Source organism: Panthera leo, chromosome D2 (genome assembly GCF_018350215.1).
Source record: "Panthera leo isolate Ple1 chromosome D2, P.leo_Ple1_pat1.1, whole genome shotgun sequence".
Taxonomy (NCBI): domain Eukaryota; kingdom Metazoa; phylum Chordata; class Mammalia; order Carnivora; family Felidae; genus Panthera; species Panthera leo.
The window spans coordinates 67675344-67698426 of NC_056689.1; the positions used below are offsets into that span (position 1 = coordinate 67675344).

The 23083-nt window shown below is 39.6% G+C and overlaps 1 protein-coding gene across 1 annotated transcript in view; it reads left to right on the top strand.

The window, feature by feature from the left end:
- Positions 1 to 4939: 4939 nt before the first annotated feature.
- The window catches only part of PDCD4 (programmed cell death 4), a 28438-nt gene continuing 10294 nt past the window's right edge, over positions 4940 to 23083 (top strand). The window contains exons 1-6 of the mRNA XM_042908157.1: positions 4940 to 5076; positions 10719 to 10825; positions 14121 to 14423; positions 17028 to 17122; positions 19508 to 19621; positions 22768 to 22989. Coding sequence (XP_042764091.1) covers positions 10783 to 10825; positions 14121 to 14423; positions 17028 to 17122; positions 19508 to 19621; positions 22768 to 22989 — 777 coding nt within the window. The 5' untranslated portion in view covers positions 4940 to 5076; positions 10719 to 10782. The remainder of the gene's footprint in view (positions 5077 to 10718; positions 10826 to 14120; positions 14424 to 17027; positions 17123 to 19507; positions 19622 to 22767; positions 22990 to 23083) is intronic.

The window sequence follows — 23083 nt, forward strand, 5'->3', positions numbered from 1 at the left end:
GGGGAAGTAAAACCATATCAGCTTTTCTTGGTACTATTTAAAAATATTGCATCTACTTCTTTGTGGCATGCTGCCCATTAGTCTATGTTTTTTAGTCTAGGAAAGATATTCTTAAAAAATGCCCCCATCAACAGCTTCTAAATATCATTCTAAGCCTCCCTACCACCACTCCCCCTCCTCCCTCACTTCCAGGACCTTAAATGGACTCCACAGATAGCAGGAGGCTCTGGGGACCAAAATTGGCTCAGATATTTAACTTTTATTCAAGAGACTCAAAGTTGAGTGGCAGAAAGAATCTAGTCAAGGCCTGGGTACCAGAAGGTCTGGACTCCCCTGTCAATGTTGCCCAGCCCATGCAAGGGACACTGAGACCTCATTGGTACTCTGGCTCTACTACTGACTAGCTGTGTGGCTTTGGGCAACTCACTAAACTTCTCTGGGTCTCTGTTTCTGTTTGCAAAATGAAAGGTTTGGACTAGGGATCCCCCACATTTCCTTTATCATGAAAGTCCTATGATTACCAGTTACCGGCTCAAGCCCCATTTTCCTCATATTTAAAGCCAGGAGAGTAATATCTGCTTGTCCACGTCACAGGGAGGGGGCAAAAGTATATGTGAAAGTGCTCACAGAGCCCTAAAACACAACACAGATGTTGGTTATCATCATTATCAGAATTCTTTATGCAACTCTCCCCTCAGAGTGTGTTCCATGTCTTCTATCATTTCTGCTAAAGAGCAGTTCAGTGCCTTATAGGAATTCTTAAAATTCAGTCCTTGGTTTGACGAACTAGGAGGCAGAAGTCAGCTCAGGTAGATATTGTGGCAAATGGCAGTGGTATCTGAAAATTCTTCTTCAGGAAGTGGGCTAAGGCTTCCCTCAGTCCCCAGAGAGAGACTGACTCTTTTTGATCTTATTCAAGGGCAGGAACAGTGCTTACTGACAAACTTGTGTCCTCAAATGGGGCTTTGCCCAAAGAATGAAAAGGCCTTGGAAGTTCCAAGGACAATAATAGTAATTTGAGGTGCTTATCTTTTGCCTAACATCTATGCATTTCCAAGTCATTTACTCACAATAACTCATTAGTGCTTCCAACAAGACATGAGCCTTCAGTCTTGCCTTTGTGAAGGTAGGAGGTGAGGTTATCTGAGCTTTGCATTTAGAGAGAGCCCCTGGGGCGAGAGTGACAGTTCCTCTATCCACACCTGGCGATGAATTCTTCCCTGTCACCAGTGGCAAACCCTCACACCCCTGGTCCCCCACTACCAGGACTGCAACGGTGCCATCTCAGTGCCTTGCCCAGTGTCATGGTGTCAAAACTGGAATGACTCCTTAAAGACTCCCTGCAGGGGCCAACTCCTTTTACAGTGCAAGACTGAGGCATTCAATCCACCCAGAGAGAGGAAGTGAAACACCCGAGGCAGCACAGCTAGCTAGAGATAGTCAATAACCCATCTTAAGAGGCAACACCTAGAAACTGTCCTCCACCCTAACCCCCATACACCTTAACAAATTAAACATTCTTTGTGTCCCTCCAGGTATCAATAGTGCTTAAACCTGGGGGTATGGGGAAGAAGAGAGACACGGTGTACCTCTCTGATCACACAGCACTGGTTCTGTTGCCACCTCTGAATGGCTGTCTCATTCCAGGCAACAGTGGTGGCCCCTCCTCGCCTAAACTGGAATGGGTCATTTTTTTTTTTTTAATTTTTAAAAAAATGTTTATTTTTGAAAGAGAGGGAGAGGCAGACAGAGGGAGACACAGAATCTGAAGCAGGCTCCAGGCTCTGAGCTGTCAGTACAGATCCCGATGAGGGGCTCAAACTCGTGAACTGTGAGATCATGATCTGAGCCGAAGTTGGACGCTCAACTGACTGAGCCCCCCAGGTGGCCCTGGAATGGGTCATTCTTAAAGGAAATAGAAGTTGAACTCCCGTGATTCTGGAGAGAATGAGTTAAGATGAAGGGTTTTCCCCTTTTCTCTCGTCCAACAGCTAAATTAACACAAGCCCACAAGCACAGGGCTTTAGGAAACAGAAAGTCAGGTTGTGAGCAATTATAATGTGAAATGAAAGTGTATACACTGTGGCCCAGAAGCCTGGGCAGCTCTATGCTTCAGACACTACTTACCCTATGGTAGAATGTAATGCCTTTTGCCAAGAACACAGCTGGGTCAGCTCTGTGCTTTTCACACAACAGTCACACAATAAATATTTGTGGATTGATTTGATGGACAAAAATTCCCAGCACTTGGATACTTTTCCATTTTTCAGGTTATTCTTCTTTAACGTTTAGCAAAGGTGCACGTGGCCAGTGTTTAATACATCTGGAAGGAATGTTGATGATAGTGGCTGTCGTCTATATTTCCCAAACTGGTTTCTAAGTAACACTGATTAATTAGTGGGAGAAAAATTAAATAAGTTGGAGAAGTGCTACTTGGCTTCTTACTCTGGGCTCTCAAGATTCTCAAGGCTCATTAGCTCATTAAAAATACTGAGAAGAGTTGGGCCTCCCCCCAAAACCAGCTTTAACTTCGTTAAAACAATTTCTTTCTGGGTTGATATGATTATAGAATAGTCCCTCCCACATATTTCTCATGATATCCATTAAAGTTCCACAAAATTCATGTTCTTTGGAAAATACCTCGCTAACCACTAATTGAACTCGATTTCTGAATTTTACTGGTGAAAAAAGAGGTCCTGAGAGGGGTTGAAGTTCTTATAGGTAGTTAGTAGGGGAACTAGGACTAGAATCCCATTTCTTATTGCTTGGTCCAAACTAGAATCCCATTTCTTATTGCTAGGGCCATTCTCTAGGGTGGGTGCTGGGATGCCAAACATCATATCTAGGGATGATGGGTAAAAAGGATGTGAACATTTTACTGCACAATGCATTCTTTTGGGGTAATTTGCTAAAAAGATATAGGTTGTTTCAGATGCTTTTAAAAGTGGGTGATCACATCCTACTCTTTTGTTATCTCATAGATCTTGGGGTGCTTGTTCACTGTGGCCTGGGTATGCGATAGGTGTTTAATAAATATATTAAATGAATCAGTAAATTAAAGAACCCAGCAGAAGCCCAAGGAGGTTGGTGGCAGGGAGGAAGAAGAGTCACGAGCTGAAAAGGAGTGAGAAAAGGAAAGATGTGGAGAAAGAGGGGGATGGGTGAAGCAAAGGAGCCAGCAGTTACTGCTCAGTGGAGGACGGATGAACCCTGGCAGAGAAGAGAAACGAGACAGCTGCAGGTGATGGAGAACATGAAACAAAACAAAACTGAGTGACCGGGAAGCTTTGTTTTTAAAAAGTAAAAGTGACTCATAAGGCTAATTCAGATGCTGGACAAGCCAAGACGCTCTTGTCCAGGAGCGTGGGGATGAGCACAAAATGCTGAGAACCTTTGTGAACTCAGATCGAGGAATTTTTATTGCACCAGTACAGTAAACATGCAAGGCATCTTCTTAAGACCTACAATGGTAACACATGAGCAAGATGTGAACTTGCCTTCAACAAAGTGACAGTTTAATGGGGGAGAAGAGCTAGGACAGGGACTCAGGTAGCACAATGCCAGGCCGAATGTTTCAATGTCCCCAGAGGTACAACAAGTCATTAGTGTGAGGAATCAGGAGACAGGAAACTCATATCAAGTCATGAGGCTGAAGAAGGCCTGTGTGGGAGAGCCAAGAGGGATGGATAGGATTGTACCAGGTAGAGGTGGGGGATAAGAGAGGCGCTTTGAGGTGATACCATAAAGAAGCCTCAGGAGGTGGGGAAGCATATGGAACCGCGAGAGGTCAAAGTAGTTTCCAGCCAAAGGGGCGTGTGGCCTGTGAAGGTGTGGAGACATGGCCAGAATGTCTTAAAGCCACACTCTGGGGCCCTAAATGCCTGGTTGAGGTACTGATGCTCCGGGTGGGCCACGGAAAGCTAAGGAAGGTTTTGTTGTTGTTGCCGTTGTTCAGAGAAGTTAATACTATTAGAGATGATTCCCAGGCAGGGTGACTGGCAGATAGAGGTAAGTCAGGTGAAGGAGCTTGCTGGGGGGGTGGGGGGTGGGGGGGTGGAGGGGGCAGTTTGTGCTGCTGAAAGGCCGCATAGACCATTCATTCAGGTGTTGCACATTAGACAATCGTAAAATCTGGCCAGAGATAATGGCTGAGTTCTTTCCTGAGAGCACAAAGACAGCAGAAGGTTCTGGTCATTACCTCCGGGGAGAGGGAAGGAGGAAGAATGAAAGCACGAGATAAGCCAAAGAGAATGCAGCCAAGGAGGAAAGACTCAGAGACCAGCTGCCTGGGGTGCAAGTTTCAAGAAAGAAGTTATAGCGAAGTTTGAGAACCCCAGCCTTGCAGCGGGAATGCGGGAGTTTGAATCCCAGAGGCCTGACTAGTCATGATTAGCACAGGGACTTCAAAGAGGTTTTGAGTCTGTTTGTTTCCTCATCTGTGACATGGGAATGATTTCTATCTTCAAGGGATGAGAGCTTTCACGGAGATAAAATTCTTACTGTGCACACTGGGAGCCAAGGAGTGTACAGGACCAGCGGGAGAAGCATCCGTAGAGATTAAGGGTATTCAACCGAGGAGCCTCTGCAAATGGAGGCAGGGCCCTCAGGAAGCCCAACATTCAGGCGAGATTGCTGACTACCCTGTAAGAGGAAAGGGTGAGCGGGTCAAGGCAGCCTCAGCCTAGTCCTCACCCCAGAGCACTGCCTTTTCGCCTACGCTTCCATCTGGCGGCGCCTCCCAACCTCCCGCCTCCAGCTTCCCGCCCGGCTCCCACTCCAGCCTGTCCCAGGAGTCAGGTGCGCATGCGCCCTCCGGAGCCCCAGCCCGGCTTTCCACGTTTCACTTCCCTCCCTTTTCCTCCTCTGCTCCCGCTCCACCGCCGCGATTGGCCAGCGGACCTCCTCGCTTTGACCAATAAACGCCGCTCTCTCGCCCCCGTGTTACTGGGTAGAACAAAACAAAAACAAACAGAGCGAGAGGGGGCAGAGACGCTCCGAGGCGGCGGCAGAGGCTGAGCAGCGGGGTTTGGGGCGGCGGACAGAGGACCTGGGCAAGCGGCGGCAGCGGCCCGAGGGGTCAGTACCAGCGGGGCGGCTCGCACTCCCGGGACGACTGCGTCCTCTCCCTCAGCTCCGTCTCCTCTTGAGGCAGCCGCACGTTGGGAGGGGGAGGGGGCGTGAGGCCGCGGCCGAGTCCCGGCCGGGTGGGCGAGGGTCCGGCCTCCTCTTCGGAACCCCGCAAGTAGGGCCGCGGCCGCCCCAACGCCCGGGCGGCGGAGGGCGGGCCCCTGTTCCCTCCTTCTGGGCCCGGGCCCGGAGCGCGGTGGCGCGGGCCCGCCCCCTCCTGCATCCCCTCCCGCGTAGCGGGGTGCGCGGGGCGCTCGCCAGCGAGGGACTACTCCTCATCCTCGAGAAGGCCGAGTTTTCATTTTTATTTTGAGGGGAGGGCGTTGGGAGACGTCTTTCTGGCCTGACTGAAATCCTGTGAGGAAGGTTCGCGCCTTCCCCAACCCCCCCCCCCCCCCGGCGTCCCTTGGGGGGCCCCCCTGAAGACGCGGTTCCCCGCTCGGCGATCGCCGACCCTGGCCCTCGGCCCGCAACCCGGAGCCCAGGCCCGCCCCGCTGCGGTCCAGCAGCCCCTGGGGCCTGCCTGGACTAGGGCCCGCGGGGTCCCGGCCTGCACCCGCGGCGGGGAGGAGGGCCAGCCGCTGCGGGAGGGGCCGCTGGGAGGCGGACACGTGCCCGCCTCCCCGGCCCTGCGCGGACTTGGGGCAAAGGGGCGCTTTTTTAGTTCAAGTGAAAATCTCCCAGGGAAAACAAAGACAGGAAGGGAGCCCTCTTTCTGTGAAGCGCAGGCCGAGTCTGCTGCATTTGTCAATTCGGTTCTGCAATGTACACGAGAAGGGGTCCCCCGCCCCCCCACTCCTCTGGAGCTTCAAAAACTAACTGCAGAAGTCAGTATCTCCTGTTCGTATGCCCTTGAGAACTGGTTATGGAACCAGCAACTGTGCAGGATCTACAATGAGTAAAATGATCAAAAATGCGGCTTCGTGTGGAAGACAAAAAAAAAAAAAAAAAGAGTCACCGCCTGTTTTGTATTTTTTCTGCTAAGTTTTACGATTTGGGCATTCTTACTAATGTGAGGCTTTTTAGAAACCTTCATATACTCTTCTAAAAAGGGAGCACTGCAGATGTGTTCTGAGTTTAATTATTCGTATTTGTGCCATTAACCTTCCTTCATTATAGGTTTCTTAAATTCCTTACAATCTCAGCAGGGATCTTTGAATTATATTTTAATTTTTTTTTTTTTTTCTGTTGTAGTAATGAGAAAGGGAAAATAGTTTCTGGGAGTGCGAAAATACAGGACACTTTGATATTTTCTGCAGTGCTTGCTTTTGCATCATTGTGGTTGAATACTTTTAGCTGATTTTAAGTTGCTAATTAGCTGTGATTGTGGCCCTGGAATGAATACAAATAATTTTCTGGTTAGCATATGGCCTAAACTTGACTCCAGAAAATGTCAGAGTGGTTTGTGGGGTGTATTTCAGGGAACAGATTTTGGGCCAGGGGGGGAGGTGAGGCTCTGTCTTTTAGGGAATGTCTTGGCAATTGAATACTTCTGAGTATATTTTTCTGTAAAACTATTGAAGAAATGAAAATTGTTTAATGCTAGCCTTAGTTTTGCTCAACTTATATGTAGAGTTTTGTTTTTTTATTCAAAATTTTATTGTTTAGTATGAAGGATGTGGCTTTTGGAGTTGTTGCTTTATATTTTTGTTAACTTTGGGGCAAAAATCTTAAGGATTGTTAAGTAAACTGGAAAAAAGCTCCACGAATTGAAGAGAGGAAAAACATGTAATGTATTTTTATCCTTTTCTAAATTCTTAAAATGTCTGTGTTGCTATCAAGTGTGACTGAGTTCTTGATTGTGTTACCATTGCCTAAAGACACAGACAACACTTTTTTTTTGGGTTAGGATTACTTAATAAAAACAAATATGGTAAGTTATAGATGATAGTCATTACCTAATAATTTTCTTTGACTAACTGAATGTCTTCTGTGTAATAGTTTAAATAAATACTATTTTTAGTGTTTGGAAAGTAGTATTTAAAGTAGTATCTTTAAATACTGTGTTTTAATAAGCTTCTGTCTGTTAGCCCCAAAGACTTTAATAAGTCTGTGTTTTAATAAGCTTCTGTTAGCCCTAAAAAAGAATCTTCTTGTGATATATTAAAATCTTATATTGAACTTGTGCAAGCAGTACTGGATTGAAAAGGTCTGGTTTCTAATTCTGGTTCTTCCATTGAGCAGCTGTCTCTCTCTGGACAGATTAACTACCTTCTTTGAATTTGGTTGTGTGCAAAATGGAAACCTCAAAGTTCTGAGAAGTACATGAAATGATGCATGTAAAATTCTCTGTGAATTATAAAAGGCTTTATAAATATTAGTTATAATAATTTCCTTTAGTAGCAAGGTTCTGCAGAAAGTGTCCTGTCAATGATCATACTTGCATCAAGTATGAAAAAGACTTCCTAATCTAATTCTATTAAAAAGCTCGTACACACATCATAGGACACTTTCACTTTTCTGTGTCATGTAACCCATATACTGAAGTGAGATATGAGAAATTTTAAGACACGGAGAACACTATATGTTTAGGTTTACAAACTATTTTTGTGCATATATTTATATGTATCTCTATATACATATCTTTAAGATTCATTTTCCCCCTTAAATCCAGAGTTGCTGGAAATTATGATATTAGAAAGATCATTATGTAGAATCTGTTTATTCTGAATAGAATTAGAGAGCGATCACCCCATTTTCTTCTGAAGCAATATAGCATCTTAGTAGCCTAAGGATTATGCCATATTCAGAAGTTTACCATTTTAGCATTAAGGTGTGTTTATTCTTGTTTTACAAAATAATACCCTTTTCTGGAGCAAAGGGGCTACAAACTTTTGAGATGTTAAAACGATATATTGAGGAATTTAAAAGTCAGTTGAGGGGTGCCTCACTGGCTCAGTTCAGTGCAGCATGCAACTCTTGATCTTGGAATCCTGAGTTTGAGCCCCATGTTGGGGGAAAAGTTCACTTAAAAAAAAGTTGAGTCCCAGGAGGCATCATATATTATTATCTTAAAATGAGTCTTATAGTAGGTTATTTGAGAAAGACTTTCCTTTAATTAGTTTATTAGTCTTTTTCATTAATTTGTGCATATCTTAAAGCACACTGCTCGTGAAATGATTATAAATGACTGGAAGGGCTTATATCTAACTTATGTGATTTGAACAGATCAATGGTTAAGTACTATAAACCACTATTTGAAAAATAGTTACAGAGAGATTCTAAAATCATATTTGGTTATACCTTCTGGTAATAGTTTTCATGAAATATATTTTGCTAGTCTTTCATGTAACATTAGATTTATATCACTAAGTTAAAGGTAACTGGTTTCAACACCTTACAGCATTAATAATTTTTAAGTCATTTTGAAGCTAAGGTCTAAAATACTGAGTTGCTACTACCATTGTACTTACTCCTTTTTTAAATAGTCAAGTTTTTTAAAAAATTATTTTATTTATTCTTGAGAGATAGTGAGAGAATGTGTGTGAGCAGGGGAAGGGCAGAGAAAGGGAAAGAGAGAATCCCAAGCAGGCTCCACACCGTCAGTGTGGAGCCCGACATGGGGCTTAGACTCACAAACTGTGGGATCATGACCTGAGCTGAAATCAAGAGCCTGATGCTTTAAAAAAAAAAAAAAAAAAAGAGCCTGAGCTTAAGCTGCTTAACTGACTGAGCCACCCAGGCGCCCCTAGGCACATTTTTTTTTTTTTTTTTTTTTTAAGGAGAATAGGAGGGGTGCACCTGGCTGGCTCAGTAGAGCATGTGACTCTCTTTTTTTTTTTTCTTTTAATTTTTTAAAAAATATTTTTATTTATTTTTGAGACAGAGCATGAGCAAGGGAGGGGCAGAGAGAGAGGGAGACACAGAATCTGAAACAGGCTCCAGGCTCTGAGCTGTCAGCACAGAGCCCCACACGGGGCTCGAACCCATGGACTGTGAGATCATGACTTGAGCCAAAGTCGGATGCCCAACCACCTGAGCCACAGGCACCCCTAGAGGATGTGACTCTTGATCTCAGGGTTGTAAGTTTGAGCCCCATTGGGTCTGTAGAAATTTCTTTAAAATCTTTAAAAATTTTAAAAAATAAGAATGGGGTTTTCAGATTATGAAAATACTCTTTTTTCTTTAAAAAATTTTTTAAAGGTTTATTCATTCTTCAGAGACAGAGACAGTGGGGGGGGGGAGGGGCAGAGAGAGAGGGAGACACAGAATCTGCAGCAGGCTCCAGGTTCAGAGCTGTCAGCACAGAGCCCAATGTAGGGCTCGAACTCATGGATGGTGAGATCACGACCGGAGCTGAAGTCAGACGCTTAACCAACTGATCCACCTAGGTGCCCTGATTATGAAAATACTCTTATTATAGAAAACACCATTAAAAATTTCTCCCAAAGTCTTATAATGCTAATTATAGACACCTGGGTGATGAAATGTCAGCTGTATCTGCCTTCAGATGTGTTGTGTGATAAAGAACAGAATCCTGTGATATGCTTGATTAACCAAAACTGTTGCTTGCGTTTTGTAGTAGTTCTCAATTCATTGGTAGTGAACTATACAATATTATGTACATCAGATTAATTATGAGGACTGGTAGTCCTGAAAAATTTGGAGTATGTATATGCTGCTTTAACTTGAAATAACCATGTATAGCAAATACATCTTCAAGTTAGAGGGGTGCTTTGGCACATTCAGAAGTATGGAGGGTTATTTTGGACACAGATACACTTGTCAGGAAGATTGAAACCAAATGTTAATTGTGGTAAACTGTTTTTCAAAGTAAAGAGAGCTCTTTTTTTAAAAATGAAATTAGGGGAGGGGCGCCTGGGTGGCTCGGTTGGTTAAGCGTCCGACTTCGGCTCAGGTCATGATCTCACAGTCTGTGAGTTCCAGCCCCGCGTCAGGCTCTGTGCTGACAGCTCAGAGCCTGGAGCCTGTTTCAGATTCTGTGTCTCCCTCTCTCTCTGCCCCTCCCCTGTTCACGCTCTGTCTCTCTCTGTCTCAAAAATAAATAAACGTTAAAAAAAATTAAAAAAAAAATGAAATTAGGGGAGCCTGGGTGGCTTAGTTTGGCTCAGGTCATGATCTCATGGTTTGTGAGTTCGAGCCCCACATCAGGCTCTTTGCTGTCAATGTGACGTCTGCTTTGGATCGCCTGTTCCCCTGTCTCTCTTCCTCTCCCCTGCTCACTCACACACACATACACGCTCTCTCTCTCTCTCTCTCCCTCTCTCTCTCTCATAAATAAATGTTAAAAAAAAATTATGTGCTGGGGCCCCTGGGTGGCTCAGTTGGTTAAGTGTCCAATCTCGGCTCAGGTCATGATGTGGTGGTTCGTGAGTTCAAGCCCTGTGTTGGGCTCTGTGCTGACAGGTCACAGCCTGAAGCCTGCTTCAGATTCTGTGTCTCCCTCTCTGCTCTTCCCTGACTAGTGCTATGTCTTTCTCTGTCTCTCAAAGATAAATTAAAACATCTAAAAAATTTAAAAAAAAAATTATGTGCTGGTTTTATTTTTTTTTACAATGTGATTAAGTAAATTGAATTTACCTTAATTCTATCAGTTTGGAAGATGTTGAAGGTTTTTTTTTCTTTTTAAGGAAATAGATCCCAAGGGAAGACTTCCATTAGTAATTCAATCAGTGCAAGTGACATTAAGAAACAATGGATGTAGAAAATGAGCAGATACTGAATGTAAACCCCACAGGTAAGTAAGAATATTTTGAACCTTGACTATATTGTGAGAAAGTTTGAGGTCATACCAAATTTTATGAAAACATAATACTAAAACCATCTTTACTTTAAAAGCCATCTTATTATGCTACAAGTAAGTTGTATTGTTTTAAAAAATCAAGTTTGTGATTCTTATTTTTGTAGAAATTCTTCACATGTTCTTTTCTGCCCATCTTTTCACATTCCATACATTCTAACTTTCCACTGTTTATAATAAACTATGTGCTACAGAATGGAGAAGAATAGTGAACTTCCTCATTAATATTTTCAAATGAACTAGTTAGTGGTTTCTGCAATATAAACTGTTATTGATTTCTTTGATTTCTTTCCTAGTAATTTATTATAAATTACCTATGGTATTTTCCTTATTTTCCATAAAAATGGTTTTGTAGAATATTTGTCCAAATGCTGAGTAACTTCAGACAACTTAAAATATACTTATAGCTTTCAGACTAATCTTTGTAGAGTTAAGTAGGATTTTGAAATATTCTGAATGGTGAGATTTTTCATCTTTTGAATTTTGGTTTTTTTAAAGTCAGATCAATAGTGGTTATGGAACCCTAAACCTAGGTAAGTATGAATAGTGAAATATAAATGAGTAATTGATAGAAACATGAATTAAAAATTATAAGGTCTAATATATAAAATATACCTAGATATGTTCTGCTGCAGTCATACAAACATATTTGAAAGGATATTAAAATAGTTGAAAAGAAATCCAATTGTAGGAAATGATGTTTAAATTGAATACTTAGGACTCCAAGGGACAGTTTAAAGCAGTTTATTATAATTTGAGGTCCTTTATCTTCTGGATGAGTTTGGTGGTTTGCCTTAATTGTAGAATAATGAAAGCAATATGTTACAGGTAAATGTTTAATGTTTTCTTCAATTACCTACTGTTACTTGAAATTCCATTTAACTTGTCTGATCTCTGGTCTTTTTTTTCTCCTTCCTCTTCTGCTTTTCTCTCTTATAACCACTCCCTTGTCCTGTGTCTTTAGCTGTCACTACTCTGCTGTACTCTAGCTCTGTATTTTCTACAGTTATAATCATCTGATATTTAAGCGTGGATTTGAATACTGGCCATAATCCTTTTTAGATATGTGACTTTTCTATGAAACATCTTCCATCTGTAAATTGAGGATAAACAGCTTTGTTATAGAGCTTTGTGAAGATGATAGATCACGTATGTAGAGTGCCTACCATAGAACCTGGTATCTAGTGGTAACAATGGTGACGATAATGACAAAAGAAGTTGCACTACTGCTGTGACTATGACTGTTGCTAGTAGTTGTAGTATAGTAGTTCAGTTATGATGATGGTTATGATGATGTCTTACACTCACCCTCTAACACTGACTTCCCATCTGAAAACTTTTAAGACTTCATTTCATGCTTCTTTATTCTGTTTAAAAGTCCTTTATTTTTCTTTAAGTGTCACTTTATTTAACCCAAAGTTACTACCCTTGCTCTTTTCAGTTAGTGAATGAATTATTGCAACATTTTCTTAGCTGGTCTCTCACTTTATACTTCCTCTTTTTCCTTATATATTCTGTATTCCTCTGCTAAACCAATCTCTCCATCACTGCATATGATATCAGTCTAAGCTCTGACCATTTGAATGTGGTAGTGGTCAGCAGTTATTCTGGTGACATAAGCAGGGGCAAGATTATGTAGGATGTTAAGTTACAAGATAATGAGTTTAAACTTTATTTTGAACTAGTGGGAAAACCTTCAAAGGGTTTTCACTGGGGGCATGTTTTACAGAATCCATTTCCATGCAGTTTGGAGAATGGTTGGAAAGCACAGAGACTAATGATGGACTCTATTTAATGTTGTTGTTTGTTTTTGATTATCACAGTGTTCTTAACTTTCATACTTTTTTGTTAAGAATTATAAAGATTTTTTTTTAATTAAAAAAAATTTTTTTAAGAATTATAAAGATTTTAACACATCTATGTTTTTTATAGGTTGACTTAAGAAATTTTCAGCTTCAACATATTAAGACATGTTAAAGTCTATACACATGGACTTGACACAGCCTAATTACATTTAGGAATGTTTAAAACCACTTGAGAGATTCAACTCTGACTTGACTTAGCCATAACAAACAAAACTCTGCCCCAAGGGTACCTAATTCAGTAGCTTTCTGAGTTTTTTAGAGCAAAGCCAGGTATCTCCGTGGACATTTGAGTTGTTAGTATGAAGGATACTCAGGTGCTGAGGGTACAAAGAAGTACAGGTAAAGGCATGGTTCCTCTTTTGAGGCTTGTGACTTATTTGGAAAAGCAAGACTCCTGCATAAATAGAAATAACAAAGTGGTTTCTGTAATGTGGTGAATGAATAGAGTGTGGGCATTAGTGTTATTGTGGCTAGAATTGTTAGGAAAGTTATGTGAAGGAAATAAAACTTGAGTATATCCTAAAAGATTTTGATAAGTGAAAACAGCAATGAGGATGACATTCTAAGCAGGACCATTGGGAACTCCAGATATGTTGCTGTCTTTCAGGGGATAATGTACAAATCTTACATAGGCTGGAAGATTTTCAGAAGATGGTAAGTAATACAAGTCAGGTTTGGAGAGGTGAATTAAAGCTTTAAAAGCAAGCGTTATCTTTCAGAGCAATGAAGCCTCAATGGTTCAGCTCAGTAATATTATGTGATCATTTATTTGCCAAGTATCTTTCAGGTTCTTTGGATTAGAATATTTCCTAAGTATCTATAATTAATCAGGAGGTGTTTGGCAAGGTATTTAAACACTCTCAGTCTTAGTTTCCTTATCTGTAGTAAAGATCCAGTATGTAATAAATAGTTCTCAAACTTGTGGGTAAATGACAGAACGCCCAGCACAGTGCCTGATAAATAATAGGCATTCTCTAAATATTAGTTTATCTCTCCTCTCAAGATTCTTAGTCTTTTCTTACTATCTCCAATTGCTTAACTCCCTTAGCTCACAGAAGTCTAAAGGATTTATTTGTGGTTGTATATTAACATAAAATTTTATTTCTAAACATATGAGATAACATTAAACTTTGCTCATTAAAATTCACTGTCTTAGTTTATTTTCTATGATAACGTGAAAAGTAATCCTGTTTAGTTGTCATTTATTAGATTGAATCATGTGAAATTTCCAATATGTGACTTGTTACTGACCTAAAAAATGTAATTTCATGTGATTCAACTTAAGGTAACTTATGACTATAACTGGTATGACAGTGAATGGTTAAAGTACTTACTTAGAATTTTCTTTCTTCATTTTCCTCTTTAAGATCCTGATAATTTAAGTGACTCTCTCTTTTCTGGTGATGAAGAAAATGCTGGGACTGAGGAAATAAAAAATGAGATAAATGGAAATTGGATTTCGGCATCCTCCATTAATGAAGCTAGAATTAATGCCAAGGCAAAAAGGCGCCTGAGGAAAAACTCATCCCGGGACTCTGGCAGAGGCGATTCAGTCAGTGATAATGGAAGTGAAGCCCTTAGAAGTGGAGTAACTGTACCAACCAGTCCAAAGGGAAGGTTGCTAGATAGGCGATCCAGATCTGGGAAAGGAAGGGGACTGCCAAAGAAAGGTTGGTGTGTTCCATTTCCACAGAAGCAAACAAAACAATATTACCTGGTTCTTATACTATGGTTTCCTTGTTCTAGGAATATGAGAAATTTAAACAATGATGGTGTAAGAGGTTATGATTTGTGTATATGTTTTTACAAAGTAATAATCTGAGGACCATCCCACTTGTTTTTAAGTTGAGCCTTTTTTCTTGAGATTCAGTTTCTTGAGCAGAACTTTCTTTTCAACAAAATATACATGGATGTTTTGTACAGTTATGAATTGTGCATGTATTCTCTAACTTTGCTTAAAAGTAGGGTCAGAAATTCATCATACCTGGGGTACCTGGCTGGCTCAGTCAGTGGAGTATGTGACACTTGATCTCAGGGTCATGAGTTTGAGCCCAATATTGGGGGCAGAGATTACTTAACTTGTAAAAGTTAAAAAAAAAAAAAAAAAGATTCATTATACCAATTATCTAATGAATATAATTATGTCCTTTGTTAAGAATACATGATAGATATAAATTGGATTGCTAATATCTGGATCAGAATTTTTAAAAAATTTTTAAAATGTTTATTTTTGAGAGCGAGAGAGACACAATATGAGTGGGGGAGCAGCAGAGAGAGAGGGAAACACAGAATCCAAAGCAGGCTCCAGGCTCTGAGCTGTCACCACAGAGCATGATGTGGGGCTTGAACTCATGAACTGTGAGGCCATGACCTGAGCTGAAGTTGGAGGCTTAACTGAGCCACCCAGGTGCCCCCAGAATTTTTTTTTTTTTTTTTAAGTTTATTTTGGAAGCACTCGAGCAAGCAGGGGAGGAGGTGGGGGGGGGGGGGGGAATCCCAATGCAGGGGCTCCAGCTCGTGAACCAAGAATGGTGAGATCATGATCTGAACCGAGACCAAGAGTCAGTTACCTAACTTTAACTGAGCTACCTAGGCGCCCCTCTGGATCAGAATTTGAATAATTTTATAGATCTGGTTTTGAGTTCTCTTTGAGTGATTGGTTGGTTGGTTGGTTGATTAAAAGATTTTATTTTGTAAGTAGTCTCTCACCCAACATAGGGCTCGAACTTACAGCTTGAGATCAAGAGTTAAGATGCTCTACCCACTGAGCCAGCCAGGCACCACCCAAGTTGTGTTTTGCTCTCTTTTGAAAACTGAAGTGGATTGGTCTGTTTCACTGCTATTTCCAGGGCCTGGAGTAATTGCATATATTTAAATATTTGTTGATAAGGGGTCTGTTAGTTTTGGTCTATGGTAGGATTTTGATGTAATTTGGAGATTTCACTAGTTTCTGAATGGTGGGAACTTCAATTTGTAGCCTAGGAATCTTGTAAAATCTTTTTGTGATCTGCCAAAAACTGTTATTCTTGTTGAATGGCTCTACAACCATTGGTTGGATAAAAATGAATCCTAGTAACCAGATTCTGTTTTGTTCTAGTGGCAGGGATTATACTCTTGGTATAAAAATACAACCTAAAAATAATTGGTGATACTGAAAAATTCTTTAAAAATAATGCAATATGTTGAGACTTACAAAAACATTTCAGTTTATGTAGAAAAACCACTTTGAAAGTTGGAATTGTTAAACTTCAACTGGTCAGTTTGCATATAGAAGTACAGAGAAATAAAGATAAGTGCAGTTAATGCTTAAATAGCTTAGTCATTTGTAACATATTGCCAGTTGTCAAGTATAGTTTAACGTGTACATTTATATTTAAAGAGTATTTGAGGGGTGCCTGAGTGGCTTAGTCTGTTAAGCCTCTGACTCTTGATTTCAGCTCAGGTCATGATCTCATTGTTTGTGGGATTGAGCACTTCAGGCTCTACGCTGGCACCGCTGAGCCTGCTTGGGATTCTTTCTCTCTGCTCCTCCCCTGTGCACGCAGTCTGTCTGTCTGTCTGTCTCTCTCAAGATAATTAATTAAAAGAAAATAAACGGGCACTTGGGTGGCTCAGTTGGTTTAGTGTCCGACTTCGGCGCAGTTCATGATCTCACAGTTTGTGGGGTTGAGCCCTGCTTTGGGCTTTGCGCTGACAGTGTGGAGCCTGCTTCAGATTCTCTGTCTCCCTCTCTGCCACTCCCCCCTGCCCCCCAAATAAATAAACCTTAAAAAAAAGGTTGACTTTGAAACACTTAACAGTGGAAACTGCTTTTTGTTAAATAATTTTTCCCTTGTTAAGTTTCCTATGCCACATCTTACTGGCTCAACATATTGTTGTTTTGGCCTTATGAAATGTCCAATAAAATTTAGAGCTCAGCTACATACAGTATCATGGCCCCTTGGGGTCCCTGATACAGCTATTTTTCTGTTCTTTTTTGGTTTCATTTTTGCTTTTAAAGCATCTGCCTTTTTAGTTTTAACTTTATAAGCTATTTCAACTTGATGTTTTGGAAATAGGTTATAAAATATATAATATCTAATCATTACTGAAAAAGTGATCTGAGTAAAAAATTTAAAGTATAACTCAACTGGAAAAAAATTAGCATAGAAATTAAAATTCAGTTTTTAACTGTTACTTAATATCTGAATATCTAGAATTATTTCAGATTTCAACTAAACTTTATGAACTATGAACTTTGTGTTCTTTTCTTTCTCAATTCTAAACTTTTTCAGGTGGAGCAGGAGGCAAAGGTGTCTGGGGTACACCTGGACAGGTATATGATGTGGAGGAGGTGGATGTGAAAGATCCTAACTATGATGATGACCAGGTATCAGTGTTTTACTTCCTTTTTAAAATCCATGTTTAAAATGCTTATAAATTTTTCACCTTCATGTTTGTAGTTTACTCATACGTTTGTCAGGTCCTACGTTCCATATCTATACTCTGTGCCTGTCAATCATATATATATGATTTGTAGCATGTGTGTATATATGTGTGTGTATATATATAATGTGTGTGTATACATATGTGTAACACATACGTGTGTATACACACACATTAGTATCTATATGTAAATCATACATATACTCAGTACTCTCAGACTGTTAGGTAAATTTTGGATTAGGAAACCAAATTAATTGATAGTGATAAATTTTCCCTTCATTTCTAAAGTGAGTCAAAAGTAGGTCTTTACAGATTCACTTAGGATTATCAAGCTGGTTATTTTTCAGTAAATTCTGTTGAGTTAATATAATTTCTATAGTAATGAAAATCGAGAAAAATAGATATTATTTTGAATATCATAAAAGAGTTAATAGGTATTAGGTTCCTTTTAAATATTACTGTTTAGGATGATAACCTTATGGTAAATTTTATTTTGGGAACATAAATGTCTTCAATATGAGAATGTAAGTTTTGTTTTTCTTCCTTATGCTGTGCCTTTTATTCCCATGACTTACTCATTCCATAACTGGAAGCATGTATTTCCCACTCCCCTTCATCAATCTTGCCCCTCCTCTCTGGCAACTGTCAGTTTGTGTTTGCAGGTCTGATTTATTTTGTTTGTTTATTTATTTACTTTTTTAGATTCCACATATGAGTGAAATCATATGATATTTGTCTTTCTCAGTCTTATTTCACTTAGGTCCATTGATGAGAATGTAAGTTTTTAATAGATTTTATAATGAACATATACATATATTTTATTTTTATTTTTTTAAAAACTTAATTTCTAAGTAATCTCTACACCCACCATGGGGCTTAAATGTACAGCCCCCAAGATCAAGAGTTGCACACTCCGTCGACTGAGCCAGCCAAGAGCTCCTATATATTTATATTTTTAATGGAAAATGTGTAGCTTACAAAAGTAGAATAGTATAATGAAACTGCTTGTACTCCTCTCCCAGCTTTACTGACTTCAATAATTAATAATTCATAGGCAGTCTTATTGTATACTGTACCTCTGTTTACTCTTCCTCTTATATCCCTCCTGCATGCACCACTCCCACCCCCCCATGCTCTGGATTATTTTGAAACAAATCCCAGACGTTATGATATCTTTTCTAAAGAACTGTCTTTGCATGGTGATAAAAATTTTAGATAGGAAATTATCAGAGCATATGATAGATTGTTTTTATTGCATATTATTTGTATATACTTGTTTGTTTTAGCTAATTGTTGGACATGGAAATATTTTTTTTTAAGTTTATTTATTTATTTTGAGAGAGAGAGGGAGAGTGACAGAGCTGTCAAGGCAGAGCCTGCAGTGGGGCTTGAACTCACGAACCGCGAGATAAATAACGACTGAGCTGAAATCAAGTCAGATGCTTAACCAACTGAGCCACCCAGGTGCCCCTATATATCCTAATCTTAACATACAGTCTTTCAAGTGAGACTAAAACTAGTCACAAGTTGCACATAAACATTTCTGGCCTTTTTCCAGAGGAGAAGGGAGATAGAAAATTAATAGACATGAATTTCCTTGTTTTTTGAAATTTCTGTTGAATAATGCTTTTTCTTAGAGATTTTTTAGTCACTATAGCATTGATTCTTGTTACAAAGACTTTTATTATAATATTAATCATGAAATCTTTGGTTCCTTCATTTTTTTTTTTTAAAGTGAAGTTTTAATGAAAACAGTAGGTATGATAGGAAGTCATCTTAAGCTTCTTGGTCACTGAAGGACTGGTATTATGAGAGGTAAAAAAAAAAATTAAGATATGGGGGGTTGGGAGCAAGTCATATTTGCTGTCGTTAGTAGTTCTAAACTGTTAGTTTTATTCATAGATTTGTAAAAAAAAAAAAAAATGACATGGATTCTATTTTAGTATCAGTGTTCAAAGCATGTAGCACATCTTTTTCTTGTCCTGAATGAGGATGGAATATAAAATTCATTGGGATATACAGTTAGAACATAAAAGTAGTTATTTATAGTGTGTATGTGAACAGAGGAAGGGCAGAGGGAGAGGGGGAGGGAGAGAGAGAGAAAGAGAGGGAGAGAGAGGGAGAGTCATAGGCAGGCTCCGTGCCCAGCACAGAGCCCGTTTTGTGGCTTGATCTCACCACCGTGAGGTCATGACCTGCGCTGAAATCAAGTTGGACACTTACCTGACTGAGCCACCCAGGGGCCCTGGAATATAAAATTATAAACCAAATTTCATTTTATTTAGCATTTTATTCATTAATTTGTAATTTTTTCTCCTTCCCTTCCTAGGAAAACTGTGTTTATGAAACTGTAGTTTTGCCTTTGGATGAAACAGCATTTGAGAAGACTTTAACACCAATCATACAGGAATATTTTGAGCATGGAGATACTAATGAAGTTGCGGTAGGTTTAAAATTGCATGTATAATTTACTTAACATAGAAAAAACATTATTAAAAGCAAAACATCATATCCAAAATTATCCTTGATCACTGAATAAGTTTTAATAAGCATTTTCTTTTACGTAAATGAATTTCTAAGAAATGAAGTAAAATATCCTTAACTTAGTTCTTTCCTACTTGTGATGAAGGCTATATGCCATTCCCTCCCTGAAAAACGGCACAACAATATTTTAACAATTTTTGTAATTATATATTTTTGTAATTGATAGTGTATAAAATATGATATAATTTCAGGCATCTATGAACCTTCTCAAACCTCTTCAGGAATCTCAGTTAAAAATGCCTGATTTAGGGGTTCCTGGGTGGCGCAGTCGGTTGGGCATCCAACTTCGGCTCAGGTCATGATCTCGCGGTCCGTGAGTTCGAGCCCCGCATCGGGCTCTGGGCTGACAGCTCAGAGCCTGGAGCCTGTTTTGGATTCTGTGTCTCCCTCTCTCTCTGACCCTCCCCTGCTCATGCTCTGTCTCTCTGTCTCAAAAATAAATGTTAAAAAAAAAAATTTTTTTTTTTAATGCCTGATGTCGTTCTATTTTTTTTGCCATTCATTTCAATGCTCAGGATTAAGATAAAATTTATCTTTGTACTCTGTCCAAAAGAAAGAGAACACAAAGATCTGAAAAAGAATGTATACAGAAACTAAGAGAACAAATGCTTTTTTGAAATGTAATTTGCGTGGGAACATTTCCTGTGTTATGAATTGTTCATAAAATAAATCTAAAAGGGTAAAATAAAATTACCTAACTAGGATTACTGACTTAAAGTACTAAAATTGCAGGTCTTTAGGGGATCCTGGGTGGCTCAGTTGGCTGAGCAACCAACTCTTGGTTTCAGCTCAGATCATGATCTTTTTTTTTTTTTTTTTTTTTTTTTTTTATTTATTTTTGGGACAGAGAGAGACAGAGCATGAACGGGGGAGGGGCAGAGAGAGAGGGAGACACAGAATCGGAAACAGGCTCCAGGCTCCGAGCCATCAGCCCAGAGCCTGACGCGGGGCTCGAACTCACGGACCGCGAGATCGTGACCTGGCTGAAGTCGGACGCTTAACCGACTGCGCCACCCAGGCGCCCCTCAGATCATGATCTTATGGGTTTGTGGGTTCAAGTGCCGTGTCTGGCTTTGCGCTGCTGGTGCGGACCTGCTTGGGATTCTCTGTCTCCGCCTCTCCCCCATTCATCATGCGTTCTCTCTCTCTCTCTCTCTCTCTCTCTTTTCTCTCAAAAATAAGTAAACTTTAAAATTGTAACTCCTTAAAAGGCTTTTTAATTTATACTCTTTTACTTCAGACTGAGCTTTCTTGGTTTGTCTAATACCATGAGGTCTGATATCCTTATATTTGTAGAATTTGAATATAAAACCAATATTTGTTCAGTGCATACCATGTGGAGGAATTTGTAATAGGTGACTCCTGCTCTTTTGAAGCGCAGTCAGGTGAGGAAAGAGATATATAAATAGATATTAAAATATCATGTGAAGCCTTGTATTGCAGAGAAAGAGTTTAAATCCTGTAAGGACAGGGACTATTGGAATCCTATGTACCTAGCCTGGGGACTAGTGGTCTACTATGTATTTATTAACTGAGTAGTATTATGAACAGAATATTATGGAAGCATAAAATGAAGTGTGTTAGAGATGATTCTGAACTATGTAAGGATAATTAGAAGTTTGCCAGGGTAAGACGGTTGAAGAGACTTTTCCAGAAAGAAGTATCATGTTTAAAGGCAGTGAGTGAGTTGTTCAAGCATAGTCCAGGAAGTTGAAATCGAGTGGAAGAGACTGCTCACAAGGACACCAGTTAGGTGGCTGTGAAAATAGTTCTGGCACTCTTTTAGTAGTATAACATGACTTAAACACTCTGAGAAAACTGTAAAAGGAAGGCACTTTAAATAACTGAGTTAGAATTTAGCCTCTAGGGTCATACTGCCTATATCCCACTTTCAACTTGGCCACTCCGGCTATATGTCCTCAGCAGATACTTAATTTTTCATTGCTTTGGGTATGATGGATATGATGATGACATCTCCCTGAAAAGGTGGTTTTGAGTCTTAAATAAGATAATAGAAACTAAAATGCCTGTTACAATGCTTGACACATTATATACAGTAGTATTAGCAGCTGCTATTATTATTTTTAATAGGAAATTTTAACTGAATCCCAGCATTTGAAGCAATAATTCCACTTAAAAACGATGGTTTAAGAACTTTTATGGATACCTGACTGGCTCAGTTGGAAGAGCATGTGACTCTTAATCACCAGGTCATGAGTCTGAGCTCCACATTGGGTCTAGAGATTACTTAAATAAACAAACTTTAAAAAAAAAGAGGGGGGGCACCTGGATGGCTCAGTGGTTGAGTGTCTGAGTTTGGCTCAGGTCATGATCTCGTGGTTTATGAGTTGGAGCTCCATATCGGGCTCGCTGCTGTCAGCCCAGAGCCCGCTTCAGATCCTCTGTCCCCCTCTCTCTGCCCTCCCCTGCTTTCATGTGCCAAATGCTTTCTCTCAAAAATAAACATTAAAAAAAAAAAAAGATCTCCTTTAAACTTAATGTGAACAGTATAAACTTTAGTGCAAAGAGAAAACTTTGAAAAGTGGAGTATAAACAGCTTATGATAATGTAAAATGAATCTCTCCACAAATATTCATAAAAGAATATTCCTAGAAATTAGGGGTGCCTGGCTTGCTCAGTTGGAAGGGTATGCGACTCTTGATCTTGGGTTCGCGAGTTTGAGTTCCACATTGGGTGTAGAGATTACTTAAATAAAAAGAAATTTAAAAAAATTATAAGGACAGGGTTAGTTAATTCCTAACACAAACTTAGCAATATATAGTTTCATACTGTTTTAGGTGTGATTCACATTCTTGAGTTTAGTGATGTTTAGATAGTTAAAGCTTGACAAAGTGGATCAATATCTAATTTATATGCACAGAAAGATGAATTTATCCTTTCCTACAAAATTGACTGCTTTTCTGATTATTTCCAAAGGGGAAGAGGTAAGGATCTATGGATAAAATCTTGATTTTTCAAAATTAAAATCATATTGAACTAAAGGTAGTGACATACTTTTTAACTTTTTTTTTTTTTTTTGAATAGGAAATGCTAAGAGATTTAAATCTTGGTGAAATGAAAAGTGGAGTACCAGTGTTGGCAGTTTCCTTGGCATTGGAGGGAAAGGCTAGTCATAGAGAAATGACATCTAAGCTTCTTTCTGACCTGTGTGGGACAGTAATGAGCACAAATGATGTAGAAAAATCATTTGACAAATTATTGAAAGATCTACCTGAATTGGCATTGGATACTCCTAGAGCACCACAGGTTTGTATGATTCTTTTTATTTGTTCTCTCCTTCCCCTTTCCCCACTACACTTCCAATTATAGAAATAATACATGCTTCTAGGAAACTTTAGTA